The sequence below is a fragment of the Eretmochelys imbricata genome, chromosome 1, assembly GCF_965152235.1.
Source record: "Eretmochelys imbricata isolate rEreImb1 chromosome 1, rEreImb1.hap1, whole genome shotgun sequence".
Classification (NCBI taxonomy): domain Eukaryota; kingdom Metazoa; phylum Chordata; order Testudines; family Cheloniidae; genus Eretmochelys; species Eretmochelys imbricata.
In genome coordinates this window covers 206,071,905-206,085,982 of record NC_135572.1, presented here as the reverse complement: position 1 = coordinate 206,085,982, position 14,078 = coordinate 206,071,905, and the positions used below count along the sequence as shown (strand labels likewise).

Here is a 14,078-nt window from a genome sequence, read left to right as displayed (position 1 = left end):
GAGTCTGTGTGTGTATGGGGGTGGGTTTTTGGAGGGGGGTGAGGGAGTGAGAGAACCTGGATTTGTGCAGGAAATGGCCTAACTTCATTAGCATGCACATGTGTAAAGAGTTGTCACTTTGGATGGGCTATCACCAGCAGGGGAGTGAATTTGTGTGGGGGGGTGGAGGGTGAGAAAACCTGGATTTGTGCTGGAAATGGCCTAACCTGATGATTACTTTAGATAAGCTATTACCAGCAGGACAGTGGGGTGGGAGGAGGTATTGTTTCATATTCTCTGTGTGTATATATATATAAAGTCTGCTGCAGTTTCCACGGTATGCATCTGATGAAGTGAGCTGTAGCTCACGAAAGCTCATGCTCAAATAAATTGGTTAGTCTCTAAGGTGCCACAAGTACTCCTTTTCTTTTTGCGAATACAGACTAACACGGCTGTTACTCTGAAACCTGTCAGGAGGAAGAGGATCCGGGAAGATGGAGATTCTGTTTGGCCACTGCAGTGAGCTTATTATGGAATAAACAGAGGTCAGAGTGGAAGCTACTGTCTGGGTTGGTTTGCATTCACACCCATTTCTGTCCCTTGGCTATGCTCCTCCCACACAGACATTCATTTTCACCTACCAGCAACTTGCTGATGAAACGAGATATCTCTATGCTCAGCTCCATGACATTTTCCACAGCACCAGGGTAGTTTCTTGTAGCTCCATAAACCCAGTCAACTGCAATTACATTCACCTTGGCAGCTCGGAATAATGCACCAATGAGTCCATTGATCCAGGAGGGCTTTGTGCCAAGTGCTCTGGTGAGCCATCAGAAATAAATAGGTCAGATGCCTTCCAAAATGGGGCAAGCACACATGCAGACTTCCCCTCTGGGGTGGTGTAGCAAGGCTATGCTTCACTGGCACAGTGCCTCCTGCTGGTCATCCTGGGAATCAGCTCTTCCAGCCCAGAGCACCCTCTGCAGGCTGGTGTCTCACCTGCTGCTGGCCCCATGTCCCTCCCAGACCCCAGGGTTCTGCCCCAGCAGGACCCCCACACTCTGAGTCTCCCCTCCCAGGGGAACCTCCAACCCTCTAAACCCACCTTGCCTCAGTGGCTACTGCCAGTCATCATCTAGCCCCCACTCACTGGGGCAGACTGCAGTCTGTAATAGCCACTTATCACAGGCAAGGGGGTAGGACCAGCTGCCTCTGCCTATTCCCAGGCTGCCCCTCTGCCTGCAGCCTGGGTGTTTATGAGGTTAGAGCTCCCTTTGCCCTTCTCTACCTCAGGTACCTTGCTCTCAGGCAACTAGCCCTTCCCACTCCAGGGCTAGAATGAGACTCCTCTGCTTCTGGCCCACAGCCCTCTTATAAGGGCCAGCTGGGCCCTGATTGGGGCGTGGTCCCAGCTGTGGCTGCTTCCCCCAATCAGCCTAGCTTTTCCCTAGCTGTAGCCCTCTCCAGGGCTGCTTTAACCCCTTCAGGGCCGGAGCAGGGTGACTACCCAGCTACAGGTGGTATCTCAAAATCTCCCTGCTGGGACTGCCATACAGTAGGTGAAAGTTTTGTCTACTATCAGACTGCGCCAAACAGCCTTCCTTCACTGCAGTTCACAGACTCTTTTCACCTATAACCATCCTGCCCATTATGAGTCAGAAAGAAATCAGACATTTACATGACCAAAACTAACACCTGCAGTGACAACAGCTTGAGTGAAATTGCCAGAGGTATCAGTCTTGCTGTAGTGCTTAAGCTGATCACCAGCTGAGGTCAAGAAGAAATTTCCTTCCATAGACAGAGTATAGTCTAGCGAACAATGGGATAGAGGTCTAGGCACTAGGAGCTCCTAGTCTCAGCTCTGCTACCAGCTGGCTAAGAGACCTTGGGCAAGTCACATAGGCCCAGATTTTTAAAGGCATTTAGTGCTGGAACACCAAATTGATTTAGAAGCTTAAATCCCATTCTTAAAAGGGATTTAGGCACTTAAGAGCCAAAATCCTGTCAATTGTCCATGGAATTTGGATTTTGGCTGACAAGTCCCTAAATCCCTTTTAAAATGAGGTTTAGTCTCCTAAATCAATTGGGCATTACAATGCTGAGTGTAGCGATGCCTAAATACCTTGAAAAATTTGGGCTTTAAGCTCTCTGTGTCACAATTCCTCTTCCATAAAATGGTATGTATTTACCTCTGGGTGTATTTTATTTATTGATTTCATTTTATAATGTCTCACCCTTCACGGAAATTAAACTAACATGATTTAAAATCAACTATGGGCTGGCTGATGCTCCCACAATAAAACAAACCCACCAAATGGCCACAGCTTTAAAAACCCTAGCTCAAACTCCCTGCCTCCAGGATGAGAAGAAGAAAGGTGGGTTTGGCAGGCTTCCTAGCAGGTTAAGAAATCCATGCACTGAATGGCTGGGGGGACAGAGGGAGAAAACTCCAAAGCAAAGACTCTTCATGAATAAAATTAGTAAAAAAACAGGGGGAAAGACCTAATTTTGGGAGGGGGTGGGGGGATATCCCTGTTTTATAAAACCTGTGGATATTTGAAATTTTAACATTTAATTGAAAAGTTGAAATTTGAAGTATTTTGACCAGCTCTGCAGCTTGTCTCAAGATGAGGGTGAAAAAGTCACAAAAAGTATATTAACATTTTCTCCCTTTTTTCCTTTGGTTTAGAATTAGAAATGTTGACTAGATTTTTCACTGACATTTTGAAATTCAGGTCTTTTGACATGGAATATCTTCCCCTCTGATGTAAGCACCTTGCCTGATTGTGGATTATAAACTCTTTGGGGCAGGGAATATCATTTCATTCTGGGTTTGTGCCATGCCTAGCACCAGGGGGTTCTGGTCCATGACCAATGCTTCTAGGTGCTATGGTAATACAAATAATAAATAATAATTGCTGAGGTATGACATGAGGAGAGAGAAGGAGATCTCTGAGGTCACTGGGACTGAAAGTGTCCAGCTCAGTTTATGCTTACCTGAAGCCATGGATTATTATTTTGGTGTCCAGGCTAGTATTGAAGTTGGAGTTCTTGATGTCATCGCCAAGTGATATCAGCTGCCCACAGCTGGGGTTTGAGGAGGTGAACAGAAGAAACTGGACTTTAAGTTTCCTGCCCTGTAAGAAGCTTGCAGTCTGAAAGTCAGAGCAGGGCTGTGCTGGGACATAGGTCTCATGCCCTGCAGTGAGAAAGAAACAAAAACATGCATGCCTCGTCTGTGTATGCCCACTGGGAAAGAGCAAATGGAGGGGAGGGGGACGATAGGCTTGTAGTTAGGGCACTGCACTGAGACATTGGCGAGTGGGATACAGTTCTCTACTCTACCACAGCCTTCCAGTGTGATCTTCAGCAGGTCACTTAATTTTTCTGTGCCTCCATTTCTCATGTAAAATGAGGATAGTACTCTTGTGGCACTGAGGCCCGTTGATAGTTCGCTACTGTGTGTCAGCAACTCATCGGGCCTGACCTACTCACTGCACCTAACACACTGTTGTCATAATCTATCGTATACAAACGATAACATGCTGGTCCCAAAAAACATTGCATGGTATATGCACAGGGATATACAGAGAGTTATAAATATGTGCTGGAATTATGTTCTTAAAATGTGCTTGGCAAGCAATACATAAGGCCAGTCTGCCCTAGATAAAAGAGTGTGTATTTGCTTTTCTGACCAGCCAGGCAGAGACAATGAAGGTACATCTACATAAAAGGTAAACAGAGCTGACAAGTGGGGGAGAAAACAGCCTGGCATCTACACCTCAGCAGGAAAGAGAAACTGGGCTTCCTTTTCAAGAATACATTTCAATGGTTTACTGGACTATGACAAGAGGGGGAGAGAACCACTAATTTAAGTTGTCCTTCACCTGAGGAGACAAAGAAACCAAGCACTTTGAGATATGAGAAGGGTCCTGGCTAAAAAACTGGTCAGCCAGACTGGAAGAAAGATGGGTGAGAAAAACTTCTTTGAACAAAGGACTCTAGTTTGTTAAGTTAGATCGAAGTCTTAGAAGCCTATTCTTACTTTTGTTTGCTTGTAACCATTTCTAGCTTTATTCCTTATAGTTGGTATCACTTAAGCTGATACCCTTTTATTAATGAATGTACCTCTTTTTTTTTCACTATAAACCATCTCTATGCTTTGGTTGAAGTGGAGGGTTTGTCAACCCAAGTTAAGTTAATAAGTTGCTGTGTACTCTCTCTTTCAAGGAGCCATGAACTAGATAAAGTTCTGTGAGGGGCTGAGCACGTCTCTGGGGAACTTGGGAATTGGGGTTCACTGATTGTTACCTGCTAGGCAAGGTTTGGACTGGCAAGAAGAGTTTGCTGGCAAGGCAGACAAGCTGGTGTGGCAGTGAGCTGACACACACAGCTCAGCTGCAGCAAAACTCTCATTTGCTGATGCTGCGGGGAGTAACAGTGATTCTCAGGCTTGGAAACCCCAGCAGATAGATCAGCTAGAGTTGTAACTATTCACATTGTGACATTTTGGGGGCAGGGACAGTCTTTTGCTCCGTGTTTGTGCAGCACGTGACACAATGAAGCTCTGATCATGAATGACTGGCTTCAGAAAGGCTCAGACTGTTGACATACCTCTGTGAAGCACATGTCCACTTTGGTCTGTGTAATTCTTGCATGTGTTTTTCCACCTCCACCCTCCAGCATACCTGGCTACTCTCTCTTAGTCACTGGAGATCTAGAGATGACTCTCTCCAGATCCTATCACCAACACAGTGAACACCAGCCAGAGAGGATCACTCGAGATCAAAGTAAGGTCCCTCTTCAGTCCCTTAAGGCAGAGCTCCAAGCCCCCACCTCCATGACAGCACATCTGCTACAGTGCCCCAAAGGGTTGTCTTTTATTCTGTGTGCTGCATTTGTCATTCTGAAAGCAGTATAAGCTCTCTGTCAACACAGGCGGTTATATTGGTCTAACTAGAGTGGTATAATTATACTGGTGTAGTTAGGCTGGTAAATTTCCCCACATAAGCAAGCCCTTAGTGTTTTGTTTAGTCCATCATCATAGTATGCAATCTGCCAGGTATATTGTGAAGTTAAGTATATTATTAGTTGTAAAGTGCTTTAAAATCTTTGCATGGAGAACACTACAGAAATGCTATATTTTTATATGCTCAGTGACACTTTTACATGCACGTATATATTGTGCAGGAATAACATGGGTGACAATTTGAAAATGTGCCTCGTAGGTCATATTCATTCTTGGTGCAACTGTGACTCTCTGTACCTTGGAGGAACACCCTGCACCCCCACGTCCAACCTTATAATATGATTGTGTGGTATCCAGTGCAAAGTTTGTCATATCTGGTGTCTTCGGAAGGCTCATGATGCACTGAGCATTGTTGTTATAGTAATGTTATAGATTGTAATTTCATGTATATTGTTATGAGGCTGAAAATGTGTCCTCATGGCTTAAAACAAGCCCAGGCAAAACTCTCCAGGAGCAGAGGGGCAGTTCACACCTCATCAGGGCATGTATGAGACAAACCCAGCCTAGCCTCACAGGAACAAAGGACACTGGCCTAGGCAGCAACAAAGGATCTGTTGGACTCTTGAGTGAGTCACCCCCCTTCCCTTGTCAGTTTGGGACTACGATGAGGTAATGCTAACCTGACTTGCGCTTCAAAGCCAAGAGGGAAGAAAGAACATGATAAAAGGGAGAGATGTTTGCCATGCTCTCTCTCTTCCACCTCCATCTACAGATACCATCCCCAAGCAACTGAAGTGCTGATCAAAGGGGAGAGCCTGGATGAAGGGCAAGCAGCCAGCCTCTGGTGAGAAGCATCTAAGTTTGTAAGGGCACTGAAAGTGTTAAGATCAGCTTAAAATGTGTTTTGCTTTTATTTCATTTGACCAAATCTGACTTGTGCTTTGACTTATAATGTGAAAGTAGAATGAATTATATTGAAATTATAATTCATTAAAGAAATGCTACTTGAAGGGTTTGTTGAAATATAATTGTCTGGAAGAGAAACATTAAGGAGTGTGAGACAATGGGTCCTCAAACTAATTAACTTAGAGCTCCTACTGAGCTAGGAGATTGGTAAACGTTAGTATGCAAATAAGATATGTATGTATATTTGTCAGTTTCTGCTTTCTTTTGTCTCTTATGTTAAATTGGCTTTGGCTTAGCTGTATAAATAGGTTATCTTGGGCCTCACAGAGGGGCTCACATCTGGGTGCATTAGCAAGGTGCTTTGCTAATAAACAGAGTGGTCTGACAAATTATGTGAGTCCTGAATCTGACTTTGACAATTTGGAGGTCCCACCGAGATGGCAACCGTCTTCACTAGGGCCATGTGACTCCTGACTCTTCTTAGGACGGCCGTGGCAAGCCGGCACCTGGGCATTTGGCCCGAGCGGTCCTCCACCAGAATGGAAGGGTGCATGACCACAGTGAAGTCTACGCCATTGAACCTGTTGGTTTCCACTCTGTTCTGGTAGGGATCCCAGGATCTGACATCAGGAATCTAGTCAGGTAATTATTTCTATGTTTTGTCCGGACTGGGGACTGTCTTGTCTCTGTGTCTATCCGTCCTCCCTGTGGTGTGTTTGAGTCTGGGCGCCGTCTCCGTCTGGGGATCGGCTGACCAAAGGGTTCCTGTCCCCACGGTCTGAATGAGTGAAATCTGCACAATCGCAGCCGCACCGCACCTTGGGTAAAACCCTTGGTGTGAAAGCAAGGGCGATTGAGGCAGTAGCCTGTGGGCTCTTTTTGTGTGTTGCACCGGGCATCGCTCTGATGAATGCGACTTTCCTTCTTGTGTGATTGGTGTGTAAAGTCCTCCTGTATGGGTAACCAGACGTCTAAGTTGGGACAGTTCCCTAAAGGAACGCCGGCTCAGTTTATGTATTTTAGGAAGAGTCCGGACTCCTGTACATTTCTGGAAAAATGGTCTAGGCCAAGGGGGTCAGGTAGAGTGACTACTACCAGCACTACGCTTCTGTCCCCAGAAGCCTTTACAGCTATTCTGAGGGAAAATGGGCCCTTTTCCCACAGAAATGGTCTATAAGGGACTGCTGCAGGCAGCAGGCAGAGAGAGAATCTGATAAAAATTGTTTGACTATTGGGTAATGTAATCAAAATCACTAAAGGATGTAAGGGTGTTCTGTTGGAACTTAACTGCCTCAAATGTATAAAGGGAATGTAAGATGTAAAAAACAAACAAACAGAGCAGTGTGGAAGGGATGTTAAGGGAAAGAAAAAGTGTATGTATCTGTCTCTGTGTGTGTAAATATGTAAAGTTCTAAGGACCAGTTGGTTTTGCTTTTGTTTTAAATAATGCCACTAAAAATCCATTTGACTCTTTAATTCAAAGTTGCAAAACTGACAGGCCTTTTTGCTAGACACAGGTAATTAGTGTTGTTTGGCTTTGGGATTTGGCATTTAACCCTTAAAAGGTAACTCAATGCTTTACAAAATTTAAAATGTTTTTAAGTTGTGGCTGCAGCAGGGCAGTCAAAATAGGAGAATAGAAAAAAAAATTCTGGATTCTTTTTGTTTGTTTGTTTTTTGTTTGTTTTTGTAACAAAATAGCAGATGAGAGTTGTAGTTAAAAAAAAATTAAAAAAAAGACAGTGCCCTTCTGAAGCAACAGCAGGGGTGAAGTGCACAAAACAAAAAGAAGCAATGTTAGAAACACTGAGTCTTAAAATGGCTCTGAGTAATCAGACTGTCACTTTGATAAAGCTACATGAAAACTCTGTAAGCAAAACAAGAAATAGTTACACCTTATGTAAAAATGGATCTGGATAATGTTATAGAAGTTAAACTATGGAAGGAATGTGCATTTGCCCCAGAACATGTGCAGGGTATATTGTAGAAGGGGCAAAAGAAATGCAAACAATACCATGCTACTTAATTAAAATGCTGTTAGGGCTCCAAAGGGAGCCACAATAGGTTGGGTTTTCTTTTTCAGATTGCTGTGTGTTTTGGAAACAGAAGTTAAAAGTGATCAAAACTCTGGTGAAAGTTGATTGTCTCCCTTTTAAGATAGAGTCTCTGAGCTGCTGATGGCTTTAAATCCAAAAGCAGGAAGTATCTGTGAAAATGCAAATTACCTAAATGATAAAGGAAGGAAAGAACTAGCAGCACAAAGGAGCTGCAGATAAAGGACATACCTGGTCAGCAAACAAATTGTCTAAATAAAAGGCATGGGATAACAAGATAATTTTAATAAATTTAACTATAAGTATCCCTGTAACAACGTATAGTGTGTATGATTTTTGGAAAAACCCTCTAAGGTCATATGGTAATGATGCTTCTCAGTTATTACCTGTAAATAAAACTTAAAGCTTAACACAGCTGGAAAAACATTATAAACTTGGTCTGCTGTATAAGAAGGAAAACTCAGGGATCTAATGACTAAACAGTGGGATAATTTCCCCATAACCCTTAAAAGATAAAAGCCATTGAAACCTGGCCTGCCTATAGAACAAAAACAGGAAAATGTGGGGGCAATTTCTCTGTTTTTCCTGCAAATAGCAAGGAAATTTGTAAAAGAAAGTGGTATTATTATTAAGCAATAATCTGTCCCCACCAGGGGGGTGGAAATTGTTTCTTTTGTTTTTAGACTCTACAAGCAAGCTGGCGCCAATGGAAGAATAACTCAGAATACCATGGATCTATGTTTTGTGTTGTTTGTCTGTGGTGTTTGTCTTGTTGCTAGCATTGTTGTGTTTTAATGAACAGAAAACCTCATGACATGGGTGGGGGATGGCTTCAAAAGGCTGACCTTGGGGGAAGGGGGGGAAGATGTGTATGGGAATGCAAAAGGCTAACTCAGGAGAATCCCAAAATTCAGTGGCCACTGTTAGGATCTTGGGACAAAGACCGAGTAGACATCCTAAAAGACAAACTCGGCCAACCTACAACTAAATTGGCAAAAGGAGAGGTTGATTGTTTCATGCAGTGGTGGGAAGAGGCAAATCATATGTGGACAGAATCAAAACTTGCCTCTCTCAAAGACTCTGGCTTCTATCCCACCAGATGCAACTCATTTTACTGTTGTTGATTTGTGCTCCGCTTTCTTTACTCTCCAGGTTCACCCTGACTCCCAGTTCCTGTTTGCCTTTTCTTACAAGGGGCAACAGTACACATGGACCACACTGCCCCAGGGGTATTCAGAAAGACCATCATATTTTTCCCAAGCATTAGCCCGAGACCTTGCTGACCTTGTTTTCCTGTCCAGGTCCACACTAGTCCAATATGTAGATGATCTACGCCTCTGTTCCCCTTCATTGTCTGCCTCTGAAACTGACTCTTTAGTGCTCCTTACTGCCCTAGCAAATAAGGGTCACAAAGCTTCTCGCTCTAACCTACAACTCTGTCAAGCTTCTGTCACATACCTCGGCTTTCTCCTCTCCCAGGGTTCCCGTGCACTTTCTCTCTGTTGAAAGTCTCTCTTTGGTCTCTTTCTCTCTTTGGTCTCTGCTGTAACTAAGAAAGGATGGTGGGCCCCCCATTTTAACTCTTTTGCAGCCCGCTACTGTGCAGCCTGTACCATTTGCCAAAGCCATAATATTGGTAAACCTGTAAAAGTGGCCCAGGGGTTCCAGGGCCTGCCTCAAGCACCATTCTTGCATTGGCAACTTGATTTTGTACAAATGTCTAAGTGTCAACAATATGAATTTATATTGGTTATGGTATGTTTATTCTCTGGTTGGACTGAAGCCTTTTTTATTGTCGCAAGGCTGACTCACTGTCTGTTGCCAAATGTCTGTCAAATCATATTATGCCTGCCAAGGGAATTCCTGCTGTTCTGTCCAGTGATTGGGGTACACATTTTACTGGACAACTTGTTCAACACCTGGACCGTATGTTGCGTATCAAACACCTGTTGCACTGTCCCTACCACCCACAGAGTGCAGGTGCAGTTGAAAGATGAAATGGTGTACTTAAGAATAAGCTTGCTAAAATTTGTGACTCTACAGGATTAAGATGGCCAGTAGCCTTACCATTAGCCCTTATGGACATGAGCTCCACTCCATCCCAAAGGCAGAAATTAAGTCCCTTTGAAATTGTTATGGGACGCCCTATGTGAGCTATGACTACCATTACTCCCGTTCCAGATTTGAACTTGACTCACAGCACGCTCCTTCAGTATTGCAAGGGACTAATGCAAGCTGTAAGTCACTTCCATTCGCAGGTTCGAGCCGCCTGGCCCACGGAACCCACCTCCGACGCTTGCCACAACCTCGAGCCAGGTGACTGGGTCTACGTACGGCGCCATCATCGAAAGCACGCCTTGGAGCCCCGCTGGAAGGGTCCTCATCAGGTACTGCTTACTACACAGACAGCTGTTAAACTATCTGGCATCGCAGCGTGGATACATGCTTCACAGTATAAGAAGGCACCATCCCCAGAGAACCAATCATCACCTCAGGACAATGCAGAGTCAATTTTGACTCCAGAAGAAGACGTAGAGGAACAGCCTGCAATACCTTACAATCTACGCTCTCGTAAGGGTTACCAGAAGCAGACGACAAACAAAAAAAAAAAAGCAGTAGCGAGCCTAGCGCCTACTGCCTGGTGAGCGTAAAACCGTGACTACGGTTCCCTCAGTTGAGGTTGTCAGAACCAGAAGAGCCTTGCCTCCAACATACGCCTCTGCCTGTTCCTCGGCTGCTGGTATCTTACGGTCTGGGGAGACCACGATGACAATTCTTTTATCCAGCAGCAGGTGTGGATAGCTCAGACCCTTAATATTTCTAATTGCTAGGTCTGCAGCCACATCTCAGCCCACTCTCAAACCGGTGTTCCTGTCCTGGCTATCCCACTCAAGTCCCCAGACCTCAGTGGAGGGCCTCGTCCGTTTAACAAAATATGGAACAGCAATGACACTTGGGAAGCGGTGGGAACAAATGCATCTAAATGGATAAGTGTGGTGGAGGGAAAAGGTCATTGGTGTTGGGTGTGTAATGGGACAGGGCTGGATCTGGGGAAAAGCCGTTGCCTTCAGCATATTGTGGCCAACGGTGTATGGGATTATTCAAACAAAACTAAAAAGTGGCGGGCCAGGTATGGAGATATGAATTTTTTTCTTAACCTGGGATCATGAGCCTTCCCTTGAGAACGCCTCCGCAATTTCAGGCGAAAAAGAAGGGACTTAACAGATGCCCAACGGCACGTAAATAACATAAGCCCCTTAACCTGGGAAGAGGCCATTGGCAGTTCCTTAATACCATTAGGGGGAGTAATACACCATACAAAAAGGCTCCTAAGGTTACAAGCAGTAGTTGAAATAATGGCAAATGAAACCGGAGAAAGTTTAAGAGCCCTATCCAAAGAAACAGGAGCAATCCAACAGATGGCCCTCCAAAACCATCAGGCATTAGACAGTGCTGGTGGCAAAAGGAGGGACTTGTGCTCTCATTGGAAAAGACTGCTGTGTGTATATACCAGACAACACCAATGAGGTAACAGATCGTGCTAGCCACTTAGAACAAATCGCATATCTTCCCCACCAAGAGCCAAGTTCTTTATGGAAGTGGCTAAGTAACCTTTTCAATTTCTCTGGCATAGGAAACTGGTTGTTTCAGGGAGCCCTAACTCTCCTGTTTGGAATCCTAATAATTTTTGTATGTTTTCGGTTACTTTCCTGTTGTATCCAAAATTGTGTCAGGCATGCTACACAGATAGCTGCCCCAAACCAGAGTGCTAATTTGATGATTTTAAATATCACTGATGAACAAAGAGATAAAGAACGCTTGATATGTGGAACCCAGTAATTGTTGGTCATTGTGTAGCTTGACCAAAAGGAGGGATTGTGAAAGTAGAATGAATTATATTGAAATTATAATTCATTAAAGAAATGCTACTTGAAGGGTTTGTTGAAATATAGTTGTCAGGAAGAGAAACATTAAGGAGTGTGAGACAATGGGTCCTCAAACTAATTAACTTAGAGCTCCTACTGAGCTAGGAGATTGGTAAACGTTAGTATGCAAATAAGATATGTATGTATATTTGTCAGTTTCTGCTTTCTTTTGTCTCTTATGTTAAATTGGCTTTGGCTTAGCTGTATAAATAGGTTATCTTGGGCCTCACAGAGGGGCTCACATCTGGGTGCATTAGCAAGGTGCTTTGCTAATAAACAGAGTGGTCTGACAAATTATGTGAGTCCTGAATCTGACTTTGACAATAATCACTTAAAATCTATCTTTTGTAGTTAATAAATTTGTTGGTTTATTCTACCTGAAGCAGTGTGTTTGGTTTGAAGCATGTCAGAGACTCCACTTGAGATAACAAGCCTGGTATATATCAATTTCTTTGTTAAATTGACAAACTCATATAAGCTTGCAGCGTCCAGTGGGCATAACTGGACACTGCAAGACAAGGTTCCTAGGGTTGGGTCTAGGACTGGAGATATTGGCTAGTGTCATTTGGTTGTACATTCGGCTGGCCAAAAGTGCTCACTCATGTAGCTGGGAGCAGCTTACATGCTAGAGGCTGTGCGTGTACAGCCCGGGAGTGGGGGTTCTCACAGCAGAGCAGGGTAAGGCTGGCTCCCAGAGTCGAGGATTGGAGTGACCTAGCGGATCACCGTTTCAGATAACACCAGGGGAACATCACAGCAACCCCACTGAAAAGCTTGACTCTTCCCCATGCTCAGTCTCTCGCCACTACACCCTAAACTTTCTTTCCTTCTCTAAACAACCTTGAAGCCACGTTTAAAACAGAAACAAGAAATCCCCTTACAAATCACTCATTATCCCAACTGAGGACACTAAAAAATATCCTGGAGGGACCATTGTTGAATGATGCAAGAAACTGAGAGTCAAGAGACCGAGGGCCCAAGTCTCCCACTGCAGGATATGAGAATCTCCCACTGAAGTCTGTTTGGGACTTACCCATGCCTGTGTGGATGGGGAAGGGAGAACTGAACCCAGGGATTGCATTTCTGACTGCAAGTGATCAATGGTATGATTGAGCAAGGCTGATTAGAAAGGACAGTCCTGTGCCTTCCATGAACGCCAATTGGCAGCAAATGAGGGAAGGAGCAGGGAGTTACAATGTAGGAAGTGCAGGTTTCATGGGATTTTAGCATAAGAGAACAGTTTTTCAGTGATTTTTTTAAAACCAACAATAGGGTCCCATATCTTCTTTCTTATTCCAGATCAGACATGCTCCGTTTTCAAGACAGAAGTCGGTTTTCTAATTTACTAAACCTGCCAAACTGAACATCCCATCTGGCACTTTCTACCTCATACTTAGCTACTTCTAATAAAAATGTTGCAATGTAAACTTACTTGATCATTGGGTTGCTGTAATTACTTTTGTAAAGCCAAGTTGATGGACCTGCCTCACAGACACGTGTGGTGGAACCAATATGTTGGGGTAAGAAAGGGCCATTTCTACAGTCACTTTTCTTACCAAAACTCACTTGGCTCTAGCAGGGACCTGATGTACATGTTGGATTGTGTAGTGTAGGGACCATCAATTGAATTCACTGCCAGAATCCACATCTGTCAAATCTTCCAATTCCTTGCCCACCACCTCTGGCGCATGAGCCTCTGCCAGTGCCCTCCTTACCTGCACATGCTGAGCTGAGCAGCAGGACAACGGCAAGAACGAAGAGAGACTTCTTCCTGGGATCCTCAGCCTTCTTCCTGCTCAATCTTCCCATGCTGCAATCCACAAGGCCTTCACCAGAGGCAAGGGAAAAGCAAGCTGTCTGCAACAGGAGCCTTCTGAGCAGGTTGGTTCTGTTAATGTTTAATACAGCCTGTGTTTTTTGGAAAAACATGGGAGCCCTCACTTCTGCCCTTGCTTGATTATTGGCCAAAGTCACAGCAACAGGCATAGAACATTATTGATTCTCACATTAAGGACATTGAACCCACTCCCCTCTCCAAACAAACAGCCTCAGAAGTCAATTACTGGCATGATTAACTGTAGCTCAGTTCCTGTCATTGTAGTAATGATACACTTCAGTAGCCCCTCCATCCAAAGTCCTTTCCACTGTTAATGAATCAAAGCCCCAGAGCTCCCTGGTAAGGTATGGAAGTATTGTCATCTCCATCTTATGGAGAGTGATGAAAATCAATTATTGGTTGGTAGC

General features: G+C 44.2%; 1 protein-coding gene across 1 annotated transcript in view; it reads right to left on the bottom strand.

Moving 5' to 3' along the window:
• Positions 1-13,714, bottom strand: part of PLA1A (phospholipase A1 member A) — a 32,887-nt gene extending 19,173 nt beyond the window's left edge. The window contains exons 1-3 of the mRNA XM_077807337.1: positions 13,550-13,714; positions 2,977-3,178; positions 621-798 (exon numbers count right to left, since the gene is read on the bottom strand). Coding sequence (XP_077663463.1) covers positions 621-798; positions 2,977-3,178; positions 13,550-13,643 — 474 coding nt within the window. The 5' untranslated portion in view covers positions 13,644-13,714. The remainder of the gene's footprint in view (positions 1-620; positions 799-2,976; positions 3,179-13,549) is intronic.
• Positions 13,715-14,078: the final 364 nt, after the last annotated feature.